Raw genomic sequence first — 26823 nt, 5'->3', positions numbered from 1 at the left:
GTATTTTATTTCATATACTGTATGTGTCCATTCAGTTCCAAAGGTACAGAGTTGGCGGGTCTTGTGGTCCTGATTCTGCTCTCTATATATATGCATACACATTGAATACCAAAAGATTTTTAAATGGGATACGTGCTCTACATCCCCCCCCAGCCCCCCGCAAAAAAAACTATAGTAAAGCGAAGTGGTAAAGTCTATGATATAGGTCTACATGCACGAAGTGTCCCTACAACAGCGTGCGTACCACAGTCCTGTGGCAGAAAGGCAGTGTCTCGTGTGGCCGTTGGCGCTGTAGACTGCCTCACGTGGGTGTGTCCTGGGCGACATGGCAGCAGGCCCTGCTGCTCACCTGTGTTGTTTCTTGCTGGACGTACACCTTTAAGTATTTACATTTGCTCATAAAACCACGCAGAATTGTTTTCTCTGAGAATCGCACCCTGTTCAGTGCAGACGCACTGAAGCCCGTTGGAGAAAGGGCACGGTTCTGTTACAGACGCGCGTAAGCCTCCGTTCCCAAAGCCACAGGCTCTTCCTGGTGGATTCTCCACGCCCAGCTCTTCATCTTCCTGACCGTCCCCAGCAGAGTGGATCTGCCAAGGACATCCCCATCTGTATTGCACTTGCAGATGGAGATCTTGCTGCTTGTGAAGTCGGGACCTCGGCGAGCGCAGATCTGTGTGAAATTAAGAATGGAACCTGCAGGGCTGGTCCGGGTAGAGCACTTCAACCCAGCCCCCTGGCCTTCGCTCTTTCACGCCTCTTCGAAAGAGGCAGCCGCACAGAAACTATCTCTGAATCATTCATGTGTGAATCAGAGGAAACAAACATGCAGTAGGTCTGTAACTTAAAACCCCCAGTGCAGTACACTGCAAACCCTTCCCTCATTGATCCATTATTATTGCAATTAGGAGCCGTTCCAGCTGTTCCAAAGGCAGTGCCGAGCAGGAGCAGAAGCCCGAGCCTTTGCTCTCCTTAACCGTTGTTTCTCTTCTCCCGCAGCCACTAGCCCGGCCCGGCGCTCGCAGGGTTAAGGCAGGAGAGTTTGTCAGCGAGGAGCTGGATTGTGTCTGTCAGGAGTCATTCAGCACGGAGAGAGCCACGGGAGGAATCCAGCATTTGCCCTTTTTTTTCCTGCCTAACCGATACCAACAGGGAGGGAGGGGAAAGGAGGAGGGGGGCTCAGAAGCACAGAGAGAAAATGAGCCGATGGCTTTCTAACTCCTACACGCGTCAACAGCGGTGAAGTGTTATCAGTGCAGCCGCATCCTCTGTGCTGGAGCAGGAGTAGGTGAGGGCAGGCGGTGGGGAAGTAATTGCTTAGCGATCTCTGCCTGGCGAGCGACAGCGAGAGGCAGCCAGCGCGGGCGAGGGACCTGCTCTCTCCTCTCTCTCCCCGCAGCCCCGCCGCCGGCCGCGCTCCCTCCGGCTGGAAGGTCTCGCCTGACACATGGGAAAGGGAGAGCCGGCGCCGGGAATCGCAGACGGCAGAGAGGGGAGCGCCGTGCAGGCAGGGAAGGAGAGAGGGGGTTTTCGATTAGACTCATTAGTCCCATCAGCAGATCCATTACTTGAGTGTGGCAGGCTCAGAGGAAGACCCGCGCTCGGGTCCTGGCCGCACCAGGAGGTCGCCACCGGTAAAGAGTAGAGGATTGTCTCATCCCGCGAGTCCGCGCCGCGCCTGGAGGGAACCAGGGGAGAGGTGATGAGGAGAGGGTAAGGGATAACATCTTTCCTGCAGCCAGGAACGCGCGGATCACTTAAAGGGGAAAGGAGCGAGAGAGGCAGATTATTGTGTTGCATCCTGTTGTGGAAACACGATCCTGCAGCGCACGGCAGTTTTGAAATCTGGCGGCGACAGGGGTGGGGGAGTAGTTTGGGGTTGTTGGGGGGGGGGGGAGGAGGTAGGGAAATGGACGTGGCAGCAGATTCATTTCAGTCTCCGGAGGGACCCGTCCTCAGTTCAGAGTCAGTTCGCTGGAGGTGTCTGCTCACCGGGACCCTTCCCTGGATCCCGGCCCGGGTCTGGTCTGCGTCCGGCTCGGGGCAGGGATAGGGAGAGACAGAAGGGAGCAGAGCAGGAAGGAGGAGAAAAGCAGGGAGCCAGCAGGAAGGGGCTTTGCAAGCCGGAGCCTGGCGAGGCGGGGAGGGGAGGAAGTGGAGGAACACAATAACACGCCGCACACGAGCAGCCTGCGAGGAGAGGAGCTGAGGAGGAGCAGCCCGGAGGAGCGGAGAGCAAGACGCTAGCTGGTGACAGCGCGTCTTTACAGGAAGGAAGAGGGACTAGTAAGGGAGAGATACTGCCTGCTGAGCCCTTACACACGTCTCACTGCTCACACTGCTCGGCCCACACAGCGCGCACTCTTCACACCTTGTTGTAAACTTCAACACACCGTGCCCTGCTCAGCCCCTACACCCCGCACGCGGCACGACGGCCATCACTCACCTTACTGCTCCACGCCGGTGCCCGGCAAGCGCCACTGCACACAGATTAAGCCACAGGCCTGGCCTCTCTCCTGTCGTTCAGCCCATCCTGGCTGCGCGGAGACTGCAGAGCCAACGCCAGCCGCCGCTCAGAACCGTACGCACCGGGCACTGGGGCGGCAGGGCTGAAGCCCCCAACCCGCCACACACACAGATGACAAGTAACCACATTCCTCTCACTCGGTGCCAGGAGTCCATTCACTGCCCAGCCATCACACAGCGCCGCAGGGCCCGTACCAAGAGGCCCCGCTGCCAGACCCCAGCGCCGCGCCACGTGCAAGCAGCGCCGGTACCGCTGAGCCCGGCCCGCCACCCTCAGGCCCGCTGGCGCGAGACCGGCCCCGCCGCCGTCAGCCCTCTGAGTGACAGAGAACGGGGAGTGGAGAGAGAGAGAGAGACTGGAAGCCTTAAAACACCTCCTGCTTCTCCCTCGCTCTGTTCTCTCTCTCGCTCTCTCCCGCTGCTGTCATGGAAAAGCAGCTGCCTGAGAGGCAGGGAATTGGAAAGCCTGCCTTCTGCCTGAAGCAGCCCCCGGCTCTGAGGTGAGCGCAGAAAACCCCCGAAGTGCGTCTCTCTGCTCTCACTCGCTGCCCTGCCTGCAGAGCGCAGCTCTGCCGGCACACTTCCTGAGACTGCATATTTGCTTGTTTTCTTTTAAACTTCTGTACACTTTCTAGTTGTTGTTTTTTCGGAGTTGGGGGGGACTTTTGGTGCGAATCCTGCTCTCTCTCCCTCTCCGCACTGCGATGGCTGAAGCCGTCAGGATTGCGCAGGGACGTGAAACCTGAGTCGCCTCTGTTTCTCGTTTGGATCAGGCGGTCCTGACCCGGCGTACTGCTGACTTATCGGTTTGGCTGTTTCGTGTTTCCTTTATTTTGTTTTCCCCGAGTCCAGGGCTGGCGTCTCGAAAGCGGCTTTCTTGTGCAGTAACCAGAGGATTTGCTTGCGACTCCTGCGCCTGAGAAATCGGATCAGATGCTTTTGGCTGAGTTTATCTGTCTATGTATATATAAAGTCCTAGGTTGTGTGTGCCCTCTAACTGCTCACTTTCCCTTGAAGGTCTGCAGCACGCATAACTGGATCAGCTGAATATCTCAAAGACCCGAAAGAAATGCACTGGAATTTCTGTTGAAACTTTTCTTCGAACCCTGGATCTCTCGAGCACTGTGGCATCCAGACTTTTCCCCCGCAGCTGGCCAACCTGCCTGGAGACAGTTTACATTTGAGTGCTGCTTCTGTGCAAATAATGCCTTGGATCAGCGTGTAGCTCCGCCACTCTCAGTCAGCGGAGCTCTGCAGCCAATTTTTAATTCTTATCTCAACGCTTTCCAGCCGTTTGCCAAGCCGGGAACAACTGCGAGATGTTATCTACAAATCCCTGGATTTATACTGACACGAGGATCAGACACGGGGAGCGGTAACTCGCCTGTTTGAGGTAATTGACTTTTGCCATCACAGAGCTGCGAGAGGTGAGTTTGAGATCACTAAGGGGAAAAAAAATCAATGCGATTATTAATTCGGCGAGACTTTTTTTTGTCTTTGAAGAATTTCCAGAGAAATGATGTGTTGTGTGTGAGCCATTCAGGTTGTGAAATCTCAGTGAAGTGGACGAGCATGGCAGCATCCGAGTGTTCAGCGTAGAGGGTTACTGTTTCAGCCTTACAGGAGAGTGAGAGAATAAGATCTGCGATTTGAACTCCTGAGAAGGCAGCACCAGTTTCTCTGCATCTCCAGTGACTCACGGGGAATGAGGCCAGTTCTGAGAGCCATTTTTTAATTGTCTTGCACTATACGTGTACTCATGCAGGTTTTATATATTGTGTGCTTGCATCTTCTGTTTGTGTTTATTTGTTAGAGCAGGAGCTGCATTCCTGAAGGTTGAATTTTGCTTTTAAAGAATCTGCTTCTGTTCCATCTCTCTGGAATCTTTTGGTCACACAAGCAGTAAAACCTGCTTTTTTTGGGGGGGGGGTGGCGGTAGGGGGTGTTTGTTTTAAGCAGCCCAGTTTAATTTGTTGCAATTCTCTCCAGCGCACAGAAAGATTGATAGTCCACTTGACAGCTGTAGATAGCGGGGAGGGAGGGCCCTCCGCGCAGAAACGAAAACAGAAGTGGCCGGTGAGAAAACTTTCTGCACAGATGCGGCTCCAGATTGCCCCTTGGCGGTTGTGTCCGCTGGCTGCCTGAGGCACTCCAAGGCTTGGCGTGACGTCTCGGCCCAGCCTGGCGCTCCGGATTCTGCTGCTTCGCTCGGAGAGCCGCCGGAAACCTTGGAGCGGGGAGAGGTCGAGGCCGGCGGTCACTGCGGCGCGCAGAACCCCGGGTCGTTCACCGGCCGACCAGCAGGCCTGACCTGCGCCAGGCCCGCTCCGTCACAAGGCAGCCGCGAGCGAAGCGCGTCCACAGGGCAGATGGGTCAGCTGGAAAAGCCAAGAGCCCGTAACTGAAGGAAAAGACAGCGAGAACCGGCACAGGAGCAGCATCCCGGGGTGAGACTGAAACTGTAGCCTGGGCTGCTTCCTCTCCTACCTGGGCTTATCGCTTGACTGGCGACTTCCAGCGATTGACTTAGGGGGTCACCCGAGCCAGCCGGCGATGAGGGCCTGCGGCCGCTGGCGGACCGGGGGTCGGCTCCTGCTCCCGCCCCTGCTGGTGCTGCTGCTGCTCGGCTGCCGGTCGGACGCGGTCCAGTCCAAGTCGGCCTGCCACCGAGAGGCCAAGAGCGATGCCCGCGGCTCCTCCCGGGAGGTGACCCTGGCGGTCATCTTGCCGCGGAACAACACGGCCTACCCCTGGGCCTGGCCCCGCGTGGGGCCCGCCCTCCACCTGGCCCTGCGGCGCATCAGCAGGGACCCCCACCTGCTGCCCGGCTACCAGGTGCGCTACTTCATGGAGAACAGCGAGGACGACGGGGGCAACTGCTCCGACTACATCGCCCCGCTCATGGCCGTGGACCTGCAGTTCGCCCATCACCCCTGGGCCTTCGTGGGCCCCGGCTGCCACTACGCGGCGGCCCCCGTGGGTCGCTTCGTCTCGCACTGGGGCGTCCCCATGGTGACGGCGGGGGCGGCGGCCTACGGCTTCTTCAACGAAAAGAGCACCTACTCGCTGATGACCAACACAGGCCCCACCCACAAGAAGCTGGGGGAGTGCACCTGCCACATCCAGGAGCACTTCAAGTGGACGAACCGCGCCATGCTGATCTACTCCGACGAGAAGATGGACGACCGGCCCTGCTACTTCGCCATCGAGGGCTTGTACACCGAGCTGGACAAGGTCAACATCACCACCGAGGAGTTCGTTTTCGCGGAGAGCAAGAGCCCTCTCGACTACGAGGCCATCATCCAGGAGATCAGGATGAAGGGGCGCAGTGAGTATCTGGTTCGCCCGGTTCCCCCCCGCGTGCAGCCTGCAGTTTCAGCAGGGGCTGTATGGGTTTACCTGCCTGTGTTCGAACACGTGGGACCAGTCTGTGCTGTGTGTGTGGCTTGTGATACAACTCTAACCAACGCTGAGGTGTGGTTTATTCACGCGATATTTCTCGCATGGTTTTACCATGATGATACTGATGGTGCACATCACACTTCACCATTCTGTGCTTTCACCCTGATCTCACTGGGCTGTACTGCACTGTACTGTGCTTTTACCCTGATCTCACTGGGCTGTACTGCACTGTACTGTGCTTTTACCCTGATCTCACTGGGCTGTACTGCACTGTACTGTGCTTTTACCCTGATCTCACTGGGCTGTACTGCACTGTGCTTTTACCCTGATCTCGCTGGGCTGTACTGCACTGTACTGTGCGTTAACCCTGATCTCACTGGGCTGTACTGCACTGTACTGTGCTTTTACCCTGATCTCACTGGGCTTTACTGCACTATTATGTGCGTTAACCCTGATCTTGCTGGGCTGCACTGCACTGCACTGCACTGTGTGTTCACTGGTAAGATGACTTCACCCTGCTGTAGCACTGTGTGTTGAATGGGGGTGGGTGGTGTAAGGCTTGCTTTGCTTTGGTGAAGCTGGGAGGGTTTGTTTGTGTCCACATACTGACTGAGCTCTGAGGCCCTGGGCTCCACTCTGCCCACCAGTACCCGCGCACCCCTCTCTCAGAGTCAGAGCTGCGGCATCACAAGGTCAGATGACCCCCCGCCTTATAAGGCAACGGCGCAAAAAATATCAGATTTGTAGGTATTTCCTGTAAAACAGATTTAGTCTGCGCAGTGCTGGTTTTTTTTGTCATGTTGTTTTTCTTCGTCCCAGGCATCTGCCTCTTATTTTTATTGTTGGTGTCACAGAGCATTAGTTACCCCTGGCAGCTGCGGCGCGTATCTGCAGCTCAGCCAGAGCCGCTTGGCTGGAGGAGGGATGACTTGAAACAGATAGCGCACCACCAGGTTGCAGGTTTTCCACGTCGCCTCTCCTCGCTGGGACAGTTTTATGGTGTTTACGAGCTCCGGCCTCCCAGGATAATGGGAGGAAATTCAATTAATTGAAAAACCCCTATGGCCGTCGCTTGTGTGCCATCGCATTCCCCTGTTTTCCGAACAGTCCCTGAAGTCTGGGATTGATTAGTTCCCACCCCGGATGTTCTCTTGATTTAATTCGCCCCAGCCCAGAGAGGGTGTCGTAGTATTTCATTCATGTGTCGGACGTGTGAAGAGCAATACGAGAAGCAAGCCATCGATAGGTGTTTCTGTGTGACTAACTGTATCTAGATCTAGACTTCTCCTTTCAAGGGCATTCAAGGTTTTTTTTTTAAAAAAAGGTCTTACGCACCAATGCAATTTTTTTCTCAGATGTTGTTTTCGTAACTTGAAAATAAAGAATGTGTAGCTGTTTTTTTAAACTGTAACTACAGTACAGCTTGGAACTTCAGATATGTGGGGAGTAGTTGGCCTGACTCAGAGCCCCTCTCCACGGCGAGGACTGAGCCAGGGAGCTGCTGCAAGGGTGCCAGCGTGGAGACAGGGCGACAGGAAGTCCCGGGTGCGAGACTTACATAAGTAGACGTCTTGTTGAGGCATCCGCACGGGCTAGCGCTAGGCTTACACTCGTAAAGTTGTCCAGGCGGCCTTAGAGCAGCAGGGAGAAATCATGCGCTCTTCCTAGAGCCCTGCCCCAGCGGCGGCCCAGTTCGGCTCAGGTTCTGACCAAGCTGGGCCCAGAGGGGTCTTGCTTCCGCCCTGCGCTCCATTGCCAGGGCTGAGAATCCAGCTGTGCCTTTGCAGCTCCCGATTTCTCCTCGCTTTCCTCACGGCTGTAAGTTAGTGATGAAGGAGATTGTTTCCATGGTGACCAGGAACATTCTTCTTCGCAAACCCAGCAGCCAGACTGAAGTACAGAGGTGTTCGTGCCTTAAATATATTAAAGTGAAGTATTTATAAACGTGGTCGTGGGCAAAATCTCACTCTTCCTTTCGCAAATAACAACAGAATCTCCTAACTTACCTGCGGCTCCCCAAACTGATCTGGGGTACATCTGGCAGAAGGAAAGCTTAAGCTGACATATGGCTGACAGAGTCCTCTGCATACGAGTTTGTGATTTAGAAAAGGGTGAAATATCCTGTGGGTCTACTCTAGTTTTTGGCGTAGTTATGTGTCTTTAAACCACAGTTGTACAGGGGGCGCTGTGCTGTGGGTCTGCTGACAGAGTGAAGCTCTTGCCCGTAACCACACTGATAACAGAACCAGATGTTTTTATGGGTAGTGTCTGTCTTTACCACCATACAGGGGGCGCTGTCCTGTAGTTGTCTTCCAGTTCAGCTCACAGCGTGTCTAACCGAGCCTGCCTTCCTCCTGCTCTGTCCCGTTCCATCCCCTTCCTGAACTGCACGGCTGCACACACCGAGACCGGTGGATCGGGGGGCCACATCAGCCCAGGCTTCTTTGAGTCAGCGGGACGAGACCTGGTTCTGGAGTTGCTGCGTCCGCGGACGTGCACATAGTTTGACCCAAGAGGCCACTGCAGTCCTCTGCTCAACACTTACTCGTGGAATACTTTTACACCCTTTTAAAGTCCCGGGTTCCCTAGCTTTTCTCTTGTGAATAAATACATCCGATACATCTGTAGCGAAGGATAAGGCCCCCCCACCCGTTGGTTTCTTGTCATTTTATGGGTACCCCCTCCCCCCGTCCCGCTCTGGAGCTGGGGTCCCTGTCCGTGCCCCCCCCACCGTACTCGAGCCCGTGAGCTGGCGATGGATAGAGGCCGGCAGCGCCGCGACCTTTTTTCCCTCGGATCCGACAGGAGAGGGGAAGTGTTTCACAATATGCCCCCCTCCCCTGGGTCCAATAAATACATATCCACATGATCAACAAACACAGGAAGAAACAGAGACAGGAGGAGGGGCGGGGGGAACTGCACCACGACGTCCGGCCGCCTCTCGCACTGCGGCCAGGTCCGGGCAGGGGCTCACACCTGGCACTGCTGGAGCAGGAGAGCAGGGATTTCTGATCCTGTCATCACATTTACCTGCGTGTTCCTTTTCCAAATAAGACCACATTACTACATTACATATGATATTACCTCCTGGTGTTATTTCTATAAAAGAGGCCTTCAGACTGCTGTGCACTGTGAGTCTGACTGACAGCACTGTAAAACCTGGAGTGGATCAGACTGCTGTGCACTGGGAGTCTGACTGACAGCACTGTAAAACCTGGAGCGGATCAGACTCCTGTGCAGTGGGAGTCTGCTTGGCCGCTGTATAAAACCTGGGGTTGATCAGATTGCTGTGCACAGGGAGTCTGCTTGGCAGCACTGTAAAACTGGGAGTGGATCAGACTGCCGTGCACTGGGTCTGGTAGGGTTTCGTTGCTGTGTTGTTTCGGGTTCCCGGTGGCGGCTGGCAGTAAACAGGGACAGTGACAGTGAGTAAGTGTGGGCAGGATTCTCCCCCACCCACCAGCCACTTGTCTTCCAACACGTCACAGGCAGCACCTGTGTTAGTGTCAAGCTTAGAGTCACTGAGCTGCGTCACACACTTGGTGTGTGCCCACCCAGCCCTGAGCTCCTGGGCCTCCTGGCAGTCCAGCGCAGCCCCAGATGAGAGGCCCGAGGCCCCGCTGCGAGAGACTCTGCAGCAACGGGTGATGCCGAGTTCGCCCCCTGAGAGGAGAATGTCTGCTAAATAAGTAATTACATACTCTCTACATACTCAGGGTTCAGGGGACAGAAACATTCAATTGGTGCTTTCCAGGAGCAAAAAATGTCATGAATAAAAGACAACATTAGAGAATATAAAAGAAAGCAATCCGAGTCCGTGAAGGGGCTCTTAATGACTCTTCACCTCCTGGAGTGGCCTGGAGGGGCAGCCAGTTCAGCTGGAGAGCGGGGGCAGAGGGGCAGGGTGCTTGAGCTGTAGGTGGAGAGTAACTGGCACGCAGTGCTACTCGGAGAGCATGACTTCACTTCAGACAGATTGGAGCACTCTTGTGCTCAGCCCATCGGCGAGTGCAGTTTGGGGTGTCTGGGCAGTGTCTGAGAACTGGAAACAGGCCAGTCTTGAGATGGGCACAGAGATCACAGCACTGACACCCCCTCTTTGGAGACTTGCCCGTGCCAGACTTGGGCCTCTTCCGGGGGGGGGTTCTTGGAGTCAGTTTCTGGAAGGCTGCTGTTTCTTCTGGCTTTGCACCCCCCTCCTCTTCCGAGCTTCCTGTGACCAAACTGATCTAAGAGCCTGACGTGCTGACGTGCCGCTAGCTTTCTCTCCCAGTGCCCAGAGTACACTAAAGCGAACGGCTCCTGAACGTCTCTAAAGACAAGCACCTGCTTGACTGATCTGCTGTCAGCTTGAGTGATTCCAAGAGAAGGAAACAGTAACTTCAGGAGGCGTCTTAGAGCTGCTCTTGGGCTGGTGGGCCTCTTGACCTTCCGCCCCTCCAGAATCTTAGTGCTGGTGGCACCGGTACCAAACCGCAGTCCAGAGCAGTGCACGTGTGCGTGCGTGCCTGTGTGTGGATGCATGTGTCTGTGCACGCGTGTGCGTGTTTGTGCGCACGCCCGTGAGCTTGCGGCAGTCTCTGGGAGCTGGTTCTGTTCTGGGGCTCCGGGCCTGACTGCAGAGAATGGGCTGCTGGAGACAAGATGGCGCCTGCGTGGGGAGGGCGCCAGCACCCCAGAGCTCGAACGGAACAAAGAGAGTCTGACTCATCCTCTGTTCCTGTTGTCACATAACAGTAACATCCTGGCTCGTCTGCCTGCAACGGGCAAATTCAAAAATGTGTTTTGTTTTGCTCTGCCAGTACATCCATGTCTTTTGTTATTCACACACCCTTGGCTACAATGGCCCCATTAGACATGGGCACGCCTAGCTGCTGAAGTACTTGGAGCTGTACGAATGCTGACCTCATTAGTGCGCTGTGTGTCATTTGTAGGTTTGTGTGTTTTTTTCCCTCTGACTTTGCGAAGTCTCCTCTCTGAAAGTGGCTTCGGTCAGAGCTGATGTGCTCATGTCTCGGGGTCTCGTGAGTCTGACATGATCTCATCACAACAAGTGCGGGAGTCCCCCTCCCTGCTGCCTGAGAGCCCCAGTCCCACAGGTTTGATACCTCACCCCTTCTGAAGGCTTGCACCTGCTCAACTGCAACCCTAAAAGCAGACGATGAGTTACCCTGCAGTCCCTAAGGACAGGAAGTCTCTCGACAGTCCATTCCTGCTTGCTCCTTATATGATTCAGGGTGTCCTGTAAGGTTTCCTGGGAAAGTAAGATTTGTCCTGTAGGAAGTGCTGGCCCCTGGCACAGTGGGTTTGATGCTTGCTACACAGAGTTAAGCCTGTGAAGAGTGATTTGAGGACATCTGCAATGCATCAGTTCTCCTCTCTCCTGGTGTGCCAGACTCACACAGCCCTGCGGGCTTTAGAAGGAACTTGAAGTCACAGCTGTGACGATTAAGACCAATTACATCGATAATCGATCCAATTGAGTCATTAAAATCTCAAAAGCCCATGTGGCTCCCCAGAAAGAACCAGGAGGGAGGTTCAGTGTGCAGCATCAATAACGTGTTGCTATAGCTGGGTGGGTTAGAAGATATTAAATCACAAGTGTGCACTTTTTTGTTTGTTGAAATCCTGACCACCAGGCTGTGCTGCTTAACAGATTCAGTGCCAGTTCCTGTTGGACCGGACTTAACGGCCCTCGCCGCAGGAACGGCCTCCAGCCTGTCAGCCTCAAGCGCCTGTGAATAAGAAGGCAGTTCTAGATGACAAAGAGCTTGGTGACTCATGAAGTTTAATATAATTCCTACAAACAAGAAAATAATTGACATTCCGATAGTTTCGCAAACACTTCTGTCCCTTCTGTCCCTTGAAAACTCAGCTCTTGCTCTGATCACAAGCAGTTTATTGAGCCTTTTTACACTTATGCAGTTTAATGTGCACCACATGTTTAGTACAGGAGCATTTTCAAAACTGATATTTGATCACATCCCCCTGTATGAACCTCCTCCTTGCCTCTCCTCCTTTGCTAGATCCTATTTTATAAGAAAGCAAATAAAGAAGAGTTTTATAGAGAAGGTAGCATTGATACACCAGCTGTTCCAGTGCCGGAAGGCCTCAGGCAGCTCAGGAGACAGGGCGTCTTCTCTCTCTCTGCCTCTCGCTCTTTAATAACATATCCCAGCATGCCTCAGGGCGGCTGCCCTCTGCTGCAGTGATCGTGAACCGTGAACGCCCCCCGAGCGACCAACAGGGTTTTGCGCCAGGGTGGAAACTCGCCTCGCTGGGGAAACTGGGGAGAGTGCAGCAGCAGGCATGGTCTGGTGAAAATGGGGCAAGCAAGCGGCGAGTCCCAGCGGCTGCAGGGTGCTCCGGTCTTACATGCCTGGTGCCATACCTGCTCCGGTCTTACGTGCCTGGTGCCATACCTGCTCTAGTCTTACGTGCCTGGTGCCATACCTGCTCCGGTCTTACGTGCCTGGTGCCATACCTGCTCCGGTCTTACGTGCCTGGTGCCATACCTGCTCTCCGGTCTTACGTGCCTGGTGCCATACCTGCTCCGGTCTTACGTGCCTGGTGCCATACCTGCTCCGGTCTTACGTGCCTGGTGCCATACCTGCTCTCCGGTCTTACGTGCCTGGTGCCATACCTGCTCCGGTCTTACGTGCCTGGTGCCATACCTGCTCCGGTCTTACGTGCCTGGTGCCATACCTGCTCTCCGGTCTTACGTGCCTGGTGCCATACCTGCTCCGGTCTTACGTGCCTGGTGCCATACCTTACGTGCCTGGTGCCATACCTGCTCCGGTCTTACGTGCCTGGTGCACGTCTTAGGTGCCATACCTGCCATACCTTACGTGCCTGGTGCCATACCTGCTCCGGTCTTACGTGCCTGGTGCCATACCTGCTCCGGTCTTACGTGCCTGGTGCCATACCTGCTCTCCGGTCTTACGTGCCTGGTGCCATACCTGCTCCGGTCTTACGTGCCTGGTGCCATACCTGCTCCGGTCTTACGTGCCTGGTGCCATACCTGCACGGGTCTTATGTGCTTCCTTGAAGCAGGACCTGCCCTTGCTGCTGTGACTGGAAGGCATCCGGCGGGGGTGGGGTGTGCCAGTCCCAGTTCAACATCCCTCTCGCTCCATTGCTCTCTGTCGCCATAGTGGCCTGGAGGCGGCCAGGCTGAACTAAACCAGCCTCCTGTTTTCCCTTCCCTTCGCTTCCTGTCCTCCCACTCCATATGGCCTTGGTTAAAAATTAATTCAGCCCAGCCAAGAGGGGATGGCGAGCACGGCCCCAAATCTGTGCGTGCTTAAAGTGCAGGGATTCGGCCAGAGCAACATGGATTCCTAGTGCGTGACGCACCGCTGGTCCCCCCAGCTGAGACAGGGAGAGTGCGCAGCTGACAGACAGGCCCACGCTGACAGCAGGCTTTATTTTAACCTATTCCATGGTCTGTAGAATTTGAAGGCAGGAGGCTCCTGGTTTGGCTGGTTTGGGCCCCACAGCTCTGCCCCTGACTTCCACAGCGTTCCCCCCGAGCCAGTTCCCAAACCCCCAAACCTTCTTGGGCTCCAGGCTTCAGGGGAGACGTCAAACTGAGGCTGTTCTATCAGAGACTCTGCAGCAGCAGCTGCTGACGCCATAGTCCGCCTCCTAACTCTCTGTGAGTCACTCTGGATAAAAGGTCCGTTCAGACACCTGATTAAGAAAGAATGGACACCACAGCAGTCCACCTTCACTGCTAAATGTGTGTCGTTTCACCTTCAGAAAGGATCCATATTTAATTCTAGAGTCAACAGCCCAGTGAAGAGAAAAGGCTTTATATTTAATAGTGGAGTCTGCGCCCTAGTTAGAGGCCTAGGCTCTGTTTGTAATACTGAATTGCCCCCCAAATGGAGAGGTGTCTTTAGTTTTTTATGGGTAAAGAGTGAATAAAGCCAGCCAACTGTCTCCGGGTCCTGTCCCACTCGCTCTCGATGCAGTGAGAATTTCAAAGTAAAGGAATTAAGTGTTGCTTCCATTCAAAATCCCCATTCTTATTGCCTCCCGTTTCTGGTGAATAAGGGGCTAAGCCCAGAGACAAGGCTCTGCTCATCAGGCTGTGGGTCTGAGATATGAAAGCAGAGACAGTGCAGGGAAAGACAGAGGGCTGGTTCCATAAATCATTCACCAGCAAGTTAGTTTACACCTGCTTTCTTCATTTGTGTTGTTTAATCAATAAAAGCATCGTTTTGCTCTTCAGCTCATTGTCATCTGCAGACTTGTGGGAAACACTTCATTTAATTAGTTCAGTTAAGTGAAATTAGTTCAAATAACTAAATAGAGACCCAGATAGAAAGTATGCCATGTGTTTATTTCATGTAGCACAGTTAAGCGAGACTATACGTACTACTCTCTGTGCTTTACCATGAATTTTACCTTTATCTTATCATGTTTTATTGCACTTAACTCTGGTTTTATTGTCATTCACTACTGTATATCTAAACCTTGTTAAAAGCAGTGCTACAGTGTTTCTCAGAAATATATAGGCAGTCCCAATAGCTGTTAACTATTTTCTTTTCTGACTTCCAGGTAGTGCTTTTTCTATAGCCAGAATGGAGCTATACACTAAGAACAGAGAAAAGTGCAAGAAGGGAGAATAGAGAAAGGGGGAGGTGGGGGTTAGAGACAGGAGAAAGGGGAGGTGGGGGTTAGAGACAGGAGATAGAGAGGAGAAAGGGGAGGTGGGGGTTAGAGACAGGAGAAGGGGGTGGTGGGGGTTAGAGACAGGAGATAGACAGGAGAGAGGGGGAGGGGGGGTTAGAGACAGGAGAGAGGGGAGGGGGGTTAGAGACAGGAGAAGGTGGAGGTGGGGGTTAGAGACAGGAGAAGGGGGTGGTGGGGGTTAGAGACAGGAGATAGATTTTAGATTTTATTTTACTTCTATTTTTTGTTTTGTTCTATGTTAATTTTATTATTTTTATTTGCTTTGGCAACACTGATTGTACCTATCGGTCATGCTAATAAAGCACCTTGAATTGAATTGATTGAGAGGAGATAGAGAGACAGGAGAAGGAGGAGGTGGGGGTTAGAGACAGGAGATAGAGAGACAGGAGAAAGGGGAGGGGGGGGGTTAGAGACAGGAGAAGATGGAGAGGGCTTTGCCAGCGATGAAAGCAGAAGGCGCAGAGGAAGGGCGAGGGCAGCAGTCGAGCGCGGCGCTGGGGGAGCTGGGGCACGGCCAGCAAGTGCATTTACACAGGGAGATAACAGTTCCATCAGAGGCGGGGCAAGGTGACTTTGGGAGACTCGCGGATACCGGCACAGCTTTCAGAGGATCAGCAGCCCACACTTTAGCACAGCAGGTCCCTTCAAGACAACGAGCGTTTTCTTACATTACAGTCTCAATCCAGAAGAGAGAAAACCATCAGGAGCCCAGTTTTTTTTTCTATCAGACCAAACTTCCTTCATTTTTCTCTTCGACTGATTCTTTCTTACTTATTTATTAAATTAAATCATTACATTATTACTTAATTAATTCACTTTTCAATGGGGCCACCCACCCCAGTACTGACCCAGCCCAGCCTTGTTTAGGGTGAGATGTGATGCAGTCAGGCTACAAGGTGGCGATGGTGCTTCTCAGCTTTGCTGTACAACTATTCGCAGAAGTTCTTCAGGGCTAAACTAGAAGATTCACAGTATTGCTCCACAGTGATTGATTGTAATTGCTCTGTCTGGGTGGAGATGATTGATTCGATTTTAATAATTAATCCAGATTGATTCAATTCTAGCAGAACATTGGCTGCTGTGTTTTTCTGCACCAGCAAGGTCCGATAACTTTCTCTGCGCCAAGCCTATAAATTATTTTTACTCTCTTTGTCTGCTGTGGGCTGAAGCCGAAGATGAGCACAATGCCCAGCCACTTTGCAGAGACCAAAATTCCCAGAAATGTGCACATCCGTTCGATTTCTCCGTGAGCGCCGCGTCAGAGGGCAGCTGAAAGCCAGACGCGCAGGCAGCGTTCGAGAGAGGACAGCTGTGCTGAGTGGGGCTCAGCTGCATGAGGATGACAGCACAGACGGACGTCGGACAGAGGGGTGTGGAGAAGGCAAACCCTTCAAATAAGTCACTAGCTGAAATACAATTGAAACACACTGACCAGAAGATGACAGGCCCGCACCGGGAGCCAAGCTGTGACCCGCTGATAGAGTCCCGGCTGACAGACAGGCCGATAGGCAAATGGCCAACAGTCACAGCGCCCAATTAGAAACACACGCTTCAGGCATTGTCTCTGGTGCTATTCTTATTCTTATTATGTCCCAGAGGCTGCTGGCATTCCAGGAAATACCAGGGCTGGGGCCGAGTTCAGACAATATAGCACACAGCAGTTCCAGATAGCTTGGCCCGGCTCTTGGTTACAGGCTAACCTTTGAGAAACATTCGGATGCCACGTACAAGAAGAGCCAACTGCGATTGTTCTGCCTGAGAAAGCTCTGCTCCTTTAGTGTGCGTGGTACAACGATGAGTGTGTTCGGCAGAACCTGTAACGAGTCTGTTCTGACTCTGGTCTGGTAACCTGAGCACACTCAATAATACCTGACAGCAGGATTGTGAAGGGAGCCAGAGAGGTAACCCCGGCGTCCTGGCCAAATTCCCCATTGGCCCTTACCAATCATGGCCTCCTAATAATCCCCCTCTATGAATTGGCTTCATTACTCTGCTGTCCTCCCCACTGATAGCTGATGTGTGGTGAGCGTTCTGGCGCACTGTGGCTGCCGTCGCATCATCCAGGGGGGGCTGCACTTTGGTGATGGTGGAGGGGATCCCTATTACCTGTAAAGTGCTTTGAGTGGCGTGTCCAGAAAAGCGCTATATAAGTGTAAGCAATTATTATTATTATTATTATTATTACTATTATTATTATTATTATTAATCGGTGCAGGACAGCTACTGCTGGCAGACATCTATACTAAACAAGGAATGCGGAAGGCCAATATAGCCACTGACTGTCACCACCGCCCCTTGCACAGAGAATCTGAGCTCCTTCCATCAGGACGTCAATTTCGACCACCCAGATTTAAGTGTGTTAGAGCGAAGTCATGCTCTGTTCCCACGGCTATTAACTCGCTTCATTTACTTTATTGATTTCTTTCAACATGCATGTGTCTTATGCATGTATCTCACACACTGACGACCCAATTTCTTCATTTGTCTTTTAATCACGAGGATTTCTTTAAGCCGCTAACGTGTTTTTCTCATCATGTGCACGTCTTGTTTCTTATTTTATTTGTGGATGGGCTCGTGTCGTGCTCAGTGCATTGTGTATATTGTGTTATGTCTTTTACCTGCTGGCAGAGCAGATTTCCCATCTGGGACAATAAAGGAAGTAGGTTAAGACTCCAGCTTCTCCCTGCTGATGAGCAGTTCACGAGGAGCAGGGTGTTCCTCTACGCGCCACTCTTTGGCACCTTCCCATGACCACTGGCCCACAGTTAAGCCAAGCTCATTACCCGCAGAACAATAGCTGGAGTCTGGGAAGCCTGTGTTGTAGCACATCTGTGTGGTCATTTTGCAGGCTCTCCCTGATTGTCCTCCATCTCTCACAGATTTACTGGGTGTGGGTGGTGATTCTTTCTCCACTGTGCGGCAGTGATGTCATCATTCGCGCTGAATGGGATCGTGGTAAAAGATAGCTGTGGAAATACCGTACTGCGATGAACGTTCCAAAGGGGATTCCTCTTCGCGATTCAGAGCACAGCACTGCTGTGGCGTGGCATAGAAATATACACTATAGTATGGTGAAAACAAGGCCAATCAATCTAGAGACGGCAGGAATGTCCACAGCCTGCTGGACACCCCTGTCCAAGGGGAGCTGCATGGGAAAACTGGGATCTCCAGGGCCGGAGTGCACATCCTGACAAAGCCATTAAGATGTGAACAATAGCTGGGAGCAGGAAACCCGCGCTGGAGACTTCATCACACCCCCAGAGACTTCCTGAGGCGCTCGTCCCTCTGGCAGATCCAGGACACCCAGCGCACAGGGCCAGCTGGCTTGTGTGTGTGCACACGTGTGTCTGTGTACATGCAAGTGTGTGGGTTACTTCCCGGACTTCAGCTCCTCTTGCTAACTAGTTCTGAGAGTAGCCAAAGTCAACAAAATGTACCTCTTATTAAGCAATTACATAGCAATTAGACTTGCATCAGGCGTGGTTTAAGATAAGATACTTTTACTAGAACAGTATATGCTATGTCACAGTTATTGTAAAGCAGTTGTGTAGGTAAAAGAATTTCACTGACACTGCTGTCATTGTAAGTATGAGTGAGTACTGTACATATGTGTTCACTAGGTCAGTTCTGTATGGAGAAAGTATGAGTGAGTACTGTACGTATGTGTTCACTAGGTCAGTTCTGTATGGAGAAACACCCACAGTAAATGTGATTTCAGGCGTTGCTGGTTCTGAAAAGCAGCAGGCAGAACACCCGGGATGTTCCAAACTATCTCCAGCTTGCTCCACCGAGCTGGTTCCCTGTAGTAAGGACCACCACACCTTCTGTTCCCACATTTTGACTCTTCGAGCCCGGGGCTCAGACTGTCCCCCGAATGACTTGCCTTACTGCCCTCTGTGGGTTTCCACGTCCTGCTCCCCACCAGGTTTATTGAACCCCTCGCCCCCCCACGCAAGTACACCCCCAGGAGCCACCCACCGCTCGGCCTCGCTGCTTTGCTGACGTGCAGTAATTGGCCCTTTGCTGGGCCCCCAGCTGTTAACGAGGGGAGAACAGCGAAAGCCGGGGCTGCCGCCGAACGCGCGACCCCCCGATCGCTCCATTAATAGGCTGCGCGCCACCTGTTATCGCAATTAATGGAGCTGAAAGGCAGCGAATTTGCCGTGCGACCGCAGCCCATTACAGCGGAGCGCTGGGGCACTGCTGCTGCCGTGACTCACAAGGGGCGACAGTGCAGCACTTTCCACTGATGAGGTCAAGAAAAAGCAAACATCCATTATTGCTTCGGCTGACGTCTTAGCTGTTATTACTGCCCTTGTTATTCTGCCCATCTGTGGCACTGCGGTGGATGCTGTGACCACTGATCTCGAGACGTCTCTGCCCCCCTCGCCCGGTTTAGGAGCTGTTCATGTGTCACTCCGATCCTGGAATTAGCACGCCTGTCTTCGCTTCGCGGCTCTCTGGCTGGAATTGGCGCTGCTGTGTTCTTGTCTCTCCTCTTCTGCTGTCTGACACAGTTAGTTCGGCCCTGCGAGTGAGGCCCGTGGCCGGGGAGTGTGTCGTCCCCTCCCTGTGCTCGGGCAGTCCTGGGAGCTGTGACGAGTTAATTAGAGCAGCCTGGCCTTATTGCTGTACGCCTGTCTGACTCTGACAGGCCAAGCTGCACGGGTTGAGCCCTCGCAGTGTAGCTGTGCTGAGTAACAGTGTTAGAACAGCAGAGCCTCAGACAGCCCTTCTCTCACTGACTTCGTTCTTTACTATACCCTCACCATGATTTCACTGCACTGTACTTAGCTTTTACCCTGATCTCACTGGGCCTCACTGCACTGTACTGTGCTTTTACCCTGATCTCACTGGGCTTTACTGCACTGTACTGTTACCAATGTTACAGTATGCCATGGTAAGCAGTGATGGTACCCCGTTCTATAGTAAAACTGTGGTTTTCACAAAAATGTTAAAAACTGGGACTTTTACTTCAAAACCTCTATGAAATGTACTGTTTTTGAGTGTTTCTGTCCAATTCGAGCTGCTTTAATTAAGTGACTAGTGAACATGTAATTAATGCAGTAATACTGCAAACCTCCTGGCTCCATCCCTGTCTCCGGTTGTTAGTAAAGTGCAGTTTTAACTTCGGCAGGAATGACCTCTCCTGTGTCCTCACTGTGTCGCTCTCCCCCTCTGTCCGCAGTCATCTACGTGTGCTGCTCCCAGGACACCTTCCGGCAGCTGATGATCCGCTTCCGGAGGGCCAGCATGCCCCTGGAGGAGTACGTGTTCTTCTACATCGACATCTTCGGGACCAGCCTGAGCTCCCGCGAGCCCAAGCCCTGGTTCCGAGGAGACCCCGACGACGCCGTCGCCAAGGAGGCTTTCCAGGTGGGCGGGGAATCCATCTTCACGGAGTTTGCGTGTTCTTTCCATGCTCACATGGGCTTTTAACCAGGCTCCGGTCTCCTTACCCTCTCACCCTCTTCCCAAAAAACACATCGGTCCGGTTGATGAGCTGTAATCCTGTAATTCAGGGGAACACCAGGTTAGCAGTTCCGTTATCTCAGCCCCCAATGGCTGCCTAGAGCCACAGATCGTTTCACGAAATCCTGATGAACAGCAGGAACGCGCAAAAGCTCAAATGTCCAGAGACTTCCACAGGCGCTGTTCCAGGGAACCCACCGGGTTCCAGCAGGGTCAGAGGTCACAGGGCAGGCACGGCACCCTCTGGCTCGGCTGCGGAGTCACGTGCGTCTCTCCGGGCTCGAAGCAGGCCCGCAGCCCGAAGACACCGATCGATACGGCGGGGGGGGCTGGGAAGTGGCGTGTGTGCTGGCCGGCCGCTGGGCTTTCCTCATTCCTAGTGCACAGTGTTCCTGCTCCCAGTTCCTGCTTGCAGCAGCCGGAGCGCGGAGGGGTCGAGGCCCACGGCCTCACTGCAGCGGCAGCCTTCATACCTGAAGAGCGCCGATTCCCAGCCTGCAGCCAGCCCCAGCAACTGTCTCCCCACGCAAGAGCCAGACGCTGCGGTAGCACAGACGCTGGCAGGCCCCTGGTTCAGCGCCCCTCCAGACTGGCCTGGGCTGCGCGGGCGAGGAGGTCAGGCGCACCGCCGGGCCTGACAGCTCTCCCCCGCGGCGGGGGGGGGTCTAGAGAGGAATGCGCTCTGCATGGATAAACTCACACCGCTGCTCGGAATAACAGCCTGCCTGTCCCTGGGGGCTGCTGGCATTGGATGTAGAGTCAAGGTGGAGGGGTTCAGTTCCCTGCTGTCTTCACAACTGAGTCCTCAGCATGGAGGGGCAGGGGTTCAAGACACAGCAGGGACAGGACAGAGGCAGAGAGAGAGGGGAGGGGAAGGTGAGACACGGGGGCCGAGTTTTTAAAAATCATGAGCGCGTTATGTTTTATCAGTGGCTCAGCTGGGGTGAGCTCGGCCAGTCGCCCAGCCGAACCAGGGCTCTCACGCACTGCGCCTTCGGGTGACAGGGTGCCCATGTGACGCTCTCCCCTGTCTCTCCCCCCTGCAGTCTGTGATCATCATCACCTACACTGAGCCGCAGAACCCCGAGTACAAGGAGTTCCTGCAGGAGCTGAAGGTGGAGGCCAAGAGGAACTTCAGCTTCAACATTGAAGACACGCTGGTAAGCGCCCCACCCTCTTCAGAAGAAGGGCGCTCCTTTCCACAAAGGGTGGTGGGAGTGTGGAACAGGCTGCCCGGCCATGTTGTTGAAGCTGGTATGCTGGATTGTTTCAGGCCACAGCTGGATGAGATTCCTCATCCTCACTGAATGGCCTCCTGTCATACGAAGCTGTTCTGGTGTTCAGGGGGTAGGAAGGCAGATGGCTGCCAGGTGAAGTTAGAGATAGAGCTGCACTGTCAAGGCCCTCTCGTTGGTAAGGGCTCACAGTGTGGGAACAACATAAAGCAAACAAGGAAGGGCTCTGCACTCCCACCCTGGCTGCTCCACGTCTCTTCACTCATCATTAAACCTGTGTGGTGATCAGGGACAGTTCATGAGCTGCACTGGTCTGAGCCGGCATGTGGCTGCCCTGTCAACTGTCCCCTGCCCCCTGGGTCTCTGTCCCTCTTCTGCACTCTCGTGCTCTTTCTTTCACCCCTGTCTGTCTCTCCCTCCTTTCCTCCCCTCCATCCCTCTTCCCCCCCCCTCTCTCTGGCATTAATGAGTGAGTCAGCCCTGCAGCTCACAGCTGCCCTGACGGTATTTGCAGTTTCTATGACAACCTTGCTTTCATAGCTCTGTGTTGTTGTTTTTTTCAGCTCCATTTTCTCCTTTTACTTTACAATCAACACGTCCGTCCAGCAGTGGCGTTAATTAAGAGCGGATCTTACTGGGGGGAAGGCGGCTCGTTCTTTTCTGAAGTACAAACAAAAACAAAAACTCGGAACTGCAGTTAAAGGTATAGAAGCTGTGACTGACGATGACCCTCTACCCTCTCACTGGAGCTGTCGTATCTCTCTCCTGTGAGAACATGAGAAAGGTTACGTCTCCATTCAGTCCTTCTTGTTCATTTGGCTGCTGATTGCTGGACTGAGCCCAGGATCTCCTCCTACTCTTCTCCTGAAGGGTTTGAGGGCACCAGGAGCAACTGGGCGGCTTGTTTCAGTCTCCCACAGTCCTCCGTGTACAGACGTGCCTCCTGTCCTCGTCATTTCCACTTGTGTCCTGTTGAAATCCACGGACGCCCTCACAGCTGTCCCTAGCTCTTGCCGTTTCGGAACTGTGAATGTCTGGATCAAGTCCCTTTGTAATCTCTGTTTAGTTACTACAGGGAACCGGGTTCTTTAACCTGTCTCTGTGTGATTAAGTAATTAAGCTGGTTAGTGTTCTTTGAGCTAATTCAAGAGCTGCATGACACCTTTTGTACAAATGAAATTGTACAGGGTATTCCAAACCAGTTCGTCTTGATCCGTTGTAAAACGTCCACAAACCCTTCCTTGATTTCAGGTTTCAATGCTTTGTATTTGCTGGCCTTCTGGGGTATTTCTGCAGGCTGTGTAAAAGAGGGTTTGGGTTTGTTCGGATCTTTGTGCACCAGCGCGAATTGGTTTCTCTTAGCTCTTGACTGGCCACCTCGTCCGGTCCTTGTTTTAATTTCTCCACCTGGACAAGAGCAGACACTCCAGGACGGGAGCCCAGGCTCTCGGCCGATGAGAGTGTGGCGTCACGCGTACCCCGACCGTGCCTCTTGGAATCGCTCTCCCGCCTCCCCGCTGCGATCTCGCCCGTTTCGCTGGTTAATCTTCCCGTGAGTCGCAGCCCGGCCCGGCCTGGCAGACACAGCTCCCCGGAGCCAGCCTCGCAGACGCAGGATCATCTGCCCAGGCTCCCAGATCTTTCTAACATAACCATACATCTCCTTCCTCTTGGACATGGATTTTTAAATTGCATTCGGTGGTAACAGTATGAGTATTACCGTTCCCGCTACGTCAGCGAAGCTCTCGCACGGTAAGTCAATCACATGTACGAGCTAGCGCTCCTGGGATGGCAGCCTCTCGAACCCTGGCTCCTTTCTGGGGATGCTTCCACTGCGCTGTGCGGGGTGTTGCTGCTCACCGTCCTACCGAGGCGACGGGAAACGATCGCCAGCCCGTCAGGAAGGTGTTGTCTTCGAGAGTGAGTGTGGCCTAGCCTCGGGGGACTCTCTCCGTGACGGAGCCTGGTCCGCCTGCAGGGGCAGAGGCAGGAAGGGTCGAGGAATTCTTCTGGCTCTCTCGTCAAGCTCTGGATTTTCACCGGATTGGATCGCTGGAGTGGCCTGACACTTCATCTGCCGCAAGAGCAGTCCATGTTTTTCCTACCCCAGAGCGAGCCTCCCTTACTTTCTTCTCGTGAGCTCGGCGTGGCTGGGTGGTGTGTTCCCTGTGCCGTGGCTCTGCACAGACACTGCAGGCCAGAGCAGCAGAGACACCATTCACGCCTGCTGCCGGGGCGCCCTTGACTGGAGCTCCTGAGACAGGCGCGTTTCACAAGTCCTTCGAAAACCACAAGCAGCAATGCAGTATTTTATGGGAAGATAGATACTTTAAACACATAAGACACGTGAGACCTAGAGACATGGGTCTTTCCATTGTATTTCCATGTAAGGACAATGCTTTGCTTTTTGTTAGTTCTGCAAATCTCCTGCATACAAAATTCAGCTCTTACAGGAATTACACATAACCTGTTTCTTTCACTCCTCCAGCGGCTGCCTGTTACTCTGACATCTTTGCTTCTGAATCGTGAGGCTCTGCAGGGTTTTACAACATGCTGTCTGAAGGATTAACGTCAACAGGACGTCCCATCCTGCAGCTTCCAGTCTCCTAAACCCTGCACACGCCTGTGTGTGGGAACTGCCCTGGCTCTGCCGAGAGCAGGACGAGAGCGGAGCGGGCTCTCGGAAGCAGGAGGAGACTGGGTGCCAGGCGGAGCGCAGTGAGCGGGAGGCACCCCAGCGAATTAAATCTAATTAGCATCCCCCCCATCTCCCTCGCAGTCCTTCGGCTCCACCGCCTTTTCATCAGCTTGCTAATTGTCATCGGGGCAGCCGCTGGCTAATTAAAGGCACGAGGAGGTGCTGTTAATTGCCCTGTTCCGTGTGTGCTGAGAGAATGGGGAAGAGAAGCCCTCAGACCTCGTTCCCGCGCTCGCTGTGCGTCTCGGCTCGCAGGATCCGTCCGGCGGGGAAAAGCACAGAGCTCCTGGGCCAGACAGAGCTCTCAAGCGAACAGCCTCCCACCTGCTCTGCGCAAGCGGGCTCTCGTGCAGCCCCTCGGCGGCGAGTCGCTCTCGATACTTCTGACAGCCTCCGGGCGCGTCTGCAGGACAGAGCCGGGGATGAGGAAGGGGCTGCCGTCCACTGTTCCTCTACATGGGCACTGGCTCCTGGTCTCTGCTCCAGCTGCGCTCGGAGGGATGGAGCTGGATTAATCAGCTGCCTGATCAGGAGGAGGTTTTTTCCGATGTGCCCTCCAGATCTCTGTTGATTAAGCTTCAGGGCTGCGTGTGAGCTGTTCTGGACTGTGGCTCTCCAGGAGCAAGGTAGCAGACCCTGGTGAGACACCACAGGTCTCCTGAGCCCTCAATGAACCAATTAGTGACTTGATTGAATCCATTATTGGCTTCATTAAATCTACTTAATTGAATCTGTTATTCACTTAAATGAACCCATAATTGGCTTAATTGAATCTGTTATTGACTTACAATAAGTGCATAAGCAGCAGGCACAAGGCACAGGGCATGATACACCCAACATCTCGCAGGGCACACTCACACACACTCACACTTGGGCCGGAAGGACTGGACAGCCCTGCAGACACACTGACCACCTTCCAGGACCAGGACTGGACAGCCCTGCAGACACACTGACCACCTTCCAGGACCAGGACTGGACAGCCCTGTTGATACACTGACCACCTTACAGGACCAGGACTGGACAGCCCTGTTGATACACTGACCACCTTCCAGGACCAGGACTGGATAGCCCTGCGGACACACTGACCACCTTCCAGGACCAGGACTGGACAGCCCTGCAGACACACTGACCACCTTCCAGGACCAGGACTGGACAGCCCTGTAGACACACTGACCACCTTCCAGGACCAGGACTGGACAGCCCTGCAGACATGCTGATCAGCCTCTCCAGGACCAGGACTGGACAGCCCTGCGGACACACTGACCAGTCCCTTCAATGGACCAGGACTGGACAGTCCAGCAGACACAATGACCGGCCCTCCACGACCAAGACTGGCCACTTCCATCACAAAAAATATGTTTTATTCAATGTTTTTGACAAGTAATGAAGTCAATGTCAAACATATACTCATGCATACTATTAAAGTCTATGTACAGTATAACCTCCTTCCTGTTCCAGTCATGGGGCTGTCCTTTGAAAGCCCACACCTTTCAGGAAAACCCGAAATGGCCTGGGCTCCCATGAACCTGGAGTCAGACTGCCATCCTCTCTCCCCAGACGAACCTGATCGCTGGGAGCTTCCACGATGGAGTGATGCTGTACAGCCTGGCGCTGAACGAGTCGCTGGCTGAAGGAGAGATCCCTCCCAAGGGGGAGACAGTCACCAAGAAGATGTGGAACCGCACTTACTATGGTGAGTATGGGCCAGAACCAGATCAGAACTGGGTTGGAAACTGGGTCAAAACCAGGATAGAACCACAATAAGGCTACACTATATAGATCATCGTGGTCAAACCTGCTACTACTGTACAGTATCTACCCATACTATATATACAGTATATAGTACCTGACCTCAGCCACAGCCCCAGGTCCAGCCCCATACTTAAGCCTAAAGCTAGCAGCAGCCCTGCCAAGCCAGGCTTGCTGATCCGGATCAGGGCCAGAGCTGGGCCAGTGGGCAACCGGCCCCTCACAGCTCTGCATGTCTACTCCTGTGTACTACAAGGACAGTCTGGGTCTGAGCTCCTTGAACACCAGTACTGCCTTCCACCTCCATCGAGCCAGGAATAGGCCAGGGCTCTCCTTGAGGCCCAGGTCCTGCAGGTTTTCTACGGGATTTTTAATTCGCAATGGATTGAGAGCTGAAAGGCATCTCTATTAATGTGTTGGGCAATAATGACTTTGCTGAAGTGACTGAGGCCTCGAGGAATGTCGCTCCCTCTTGTTGTCATGGACGGCGCCTCCTGAAAAGCCAGCAGAGATCGGAGCTGTTCAGGAACAGTGCTAATAATCTCTAGCCTTGGCTCCAGTGCTGACCCACCCTGTTACCAGTACAGGCCTCAGGCCTGACAAGACCCGCCTCTGTCCCTCACCCTGGGCCTGATTCATCGTGTAGTGAGCTCCTCCCAGCATCCCTTTCTCCTTTCCTTCCCTTCTTCTCTTCTCCGAGCTTTTTCTTTAAGATTCCCACCGACCGATGGCTATCTCTGTTAACCCTCTCCCACCCTGCAAATCCTGGCAGTGCCAATGGCTCGCCCTCTGGGCTAACCGCTGTGCCCCCCTCCTGCTGACCGGCACAAAGAGTCTCCTCTCCGCTTCTCTTTCTTGCGAAAGCACAAGAAAGCTCAGCCCACGAGCATAATCGTCAGCCAAGCTCAAAACCACAGGATGGGTGAATGAGAATGTTTTTACTGATCGTCGTCTGTAAAGCTAGCGTCCTGCAATGCTCGTGCCCTGCTCCCGGAAGTATCGTGCTGACAGGTGTTTCTTCTCCTGCCTGGAAAAACAACA

The 26823-nt window shown here is 53.5% G+C and overlaps 1 protein-coding gene across 5 annotated transcripts in view; it reads left to right on the top strand.

Annotated features, from left to right (window-relative positions):
* Positions 1-1014: 1014 nt before the first annotated feature.
* The window catches only part of LOC148640065 (atrial natriuretic peptide receptor 1-like), a 52564-nt gene continuing 26755 nt past the window's right edge, over positions 1015-26823 (top strand). The window contains exons 1-6 of one of the 5 annotated variants that reach the window (XM_088621170.1): positions 1015-1713; positions 3544-3953; positions 4516-5854; positions 19817-20004; positions 21147-21260; positions 25591-25726. In XM_088621170.1, the coding sequence (XP_088477296.1) occupies positions 5080-5854; positions 19817-20004; positions 21147-21260; positions 25591-25726 (1213 nt within the window). In that variant the 5' untranslated portion in view covers positions 1015-1713; positions 3544-3953; positions 4516-5079. Of the gene's footprint in view, positions 1714-2528; positions 3027-3543; positions 3954-4515; positions 5855-19816; positions 20005-21146; positions 21261-25590; positions 25727-26823 lie in introns of those variants that run through there. The other 4 variants (XM_088621172.1, XM_088621169.1, XM_088621171.1 and 1 more) reach the window with 4 other exon arrangements.

This window comes from Lepisosteus platostomus, chromosome 26 (assembly GCF_059453375.1).
Source record: "Lepisosteus platostomus isolate fLepPlt1 chromosome 26, fLepPlt1.hap1, whole genome shotgun sequence".
Classification (NCBI taxonomy): Eukaryota; Metazoa; Chordata; class Actinopteri; order Semionotiformes; family Lepisosteidae; genus Lepisosteus; species Lepisosteus platostomus.
Note: the sequence above shows the minus strand (reverse complement) of the source record. Positions and strands in the feature narration are given on the sequence as shown.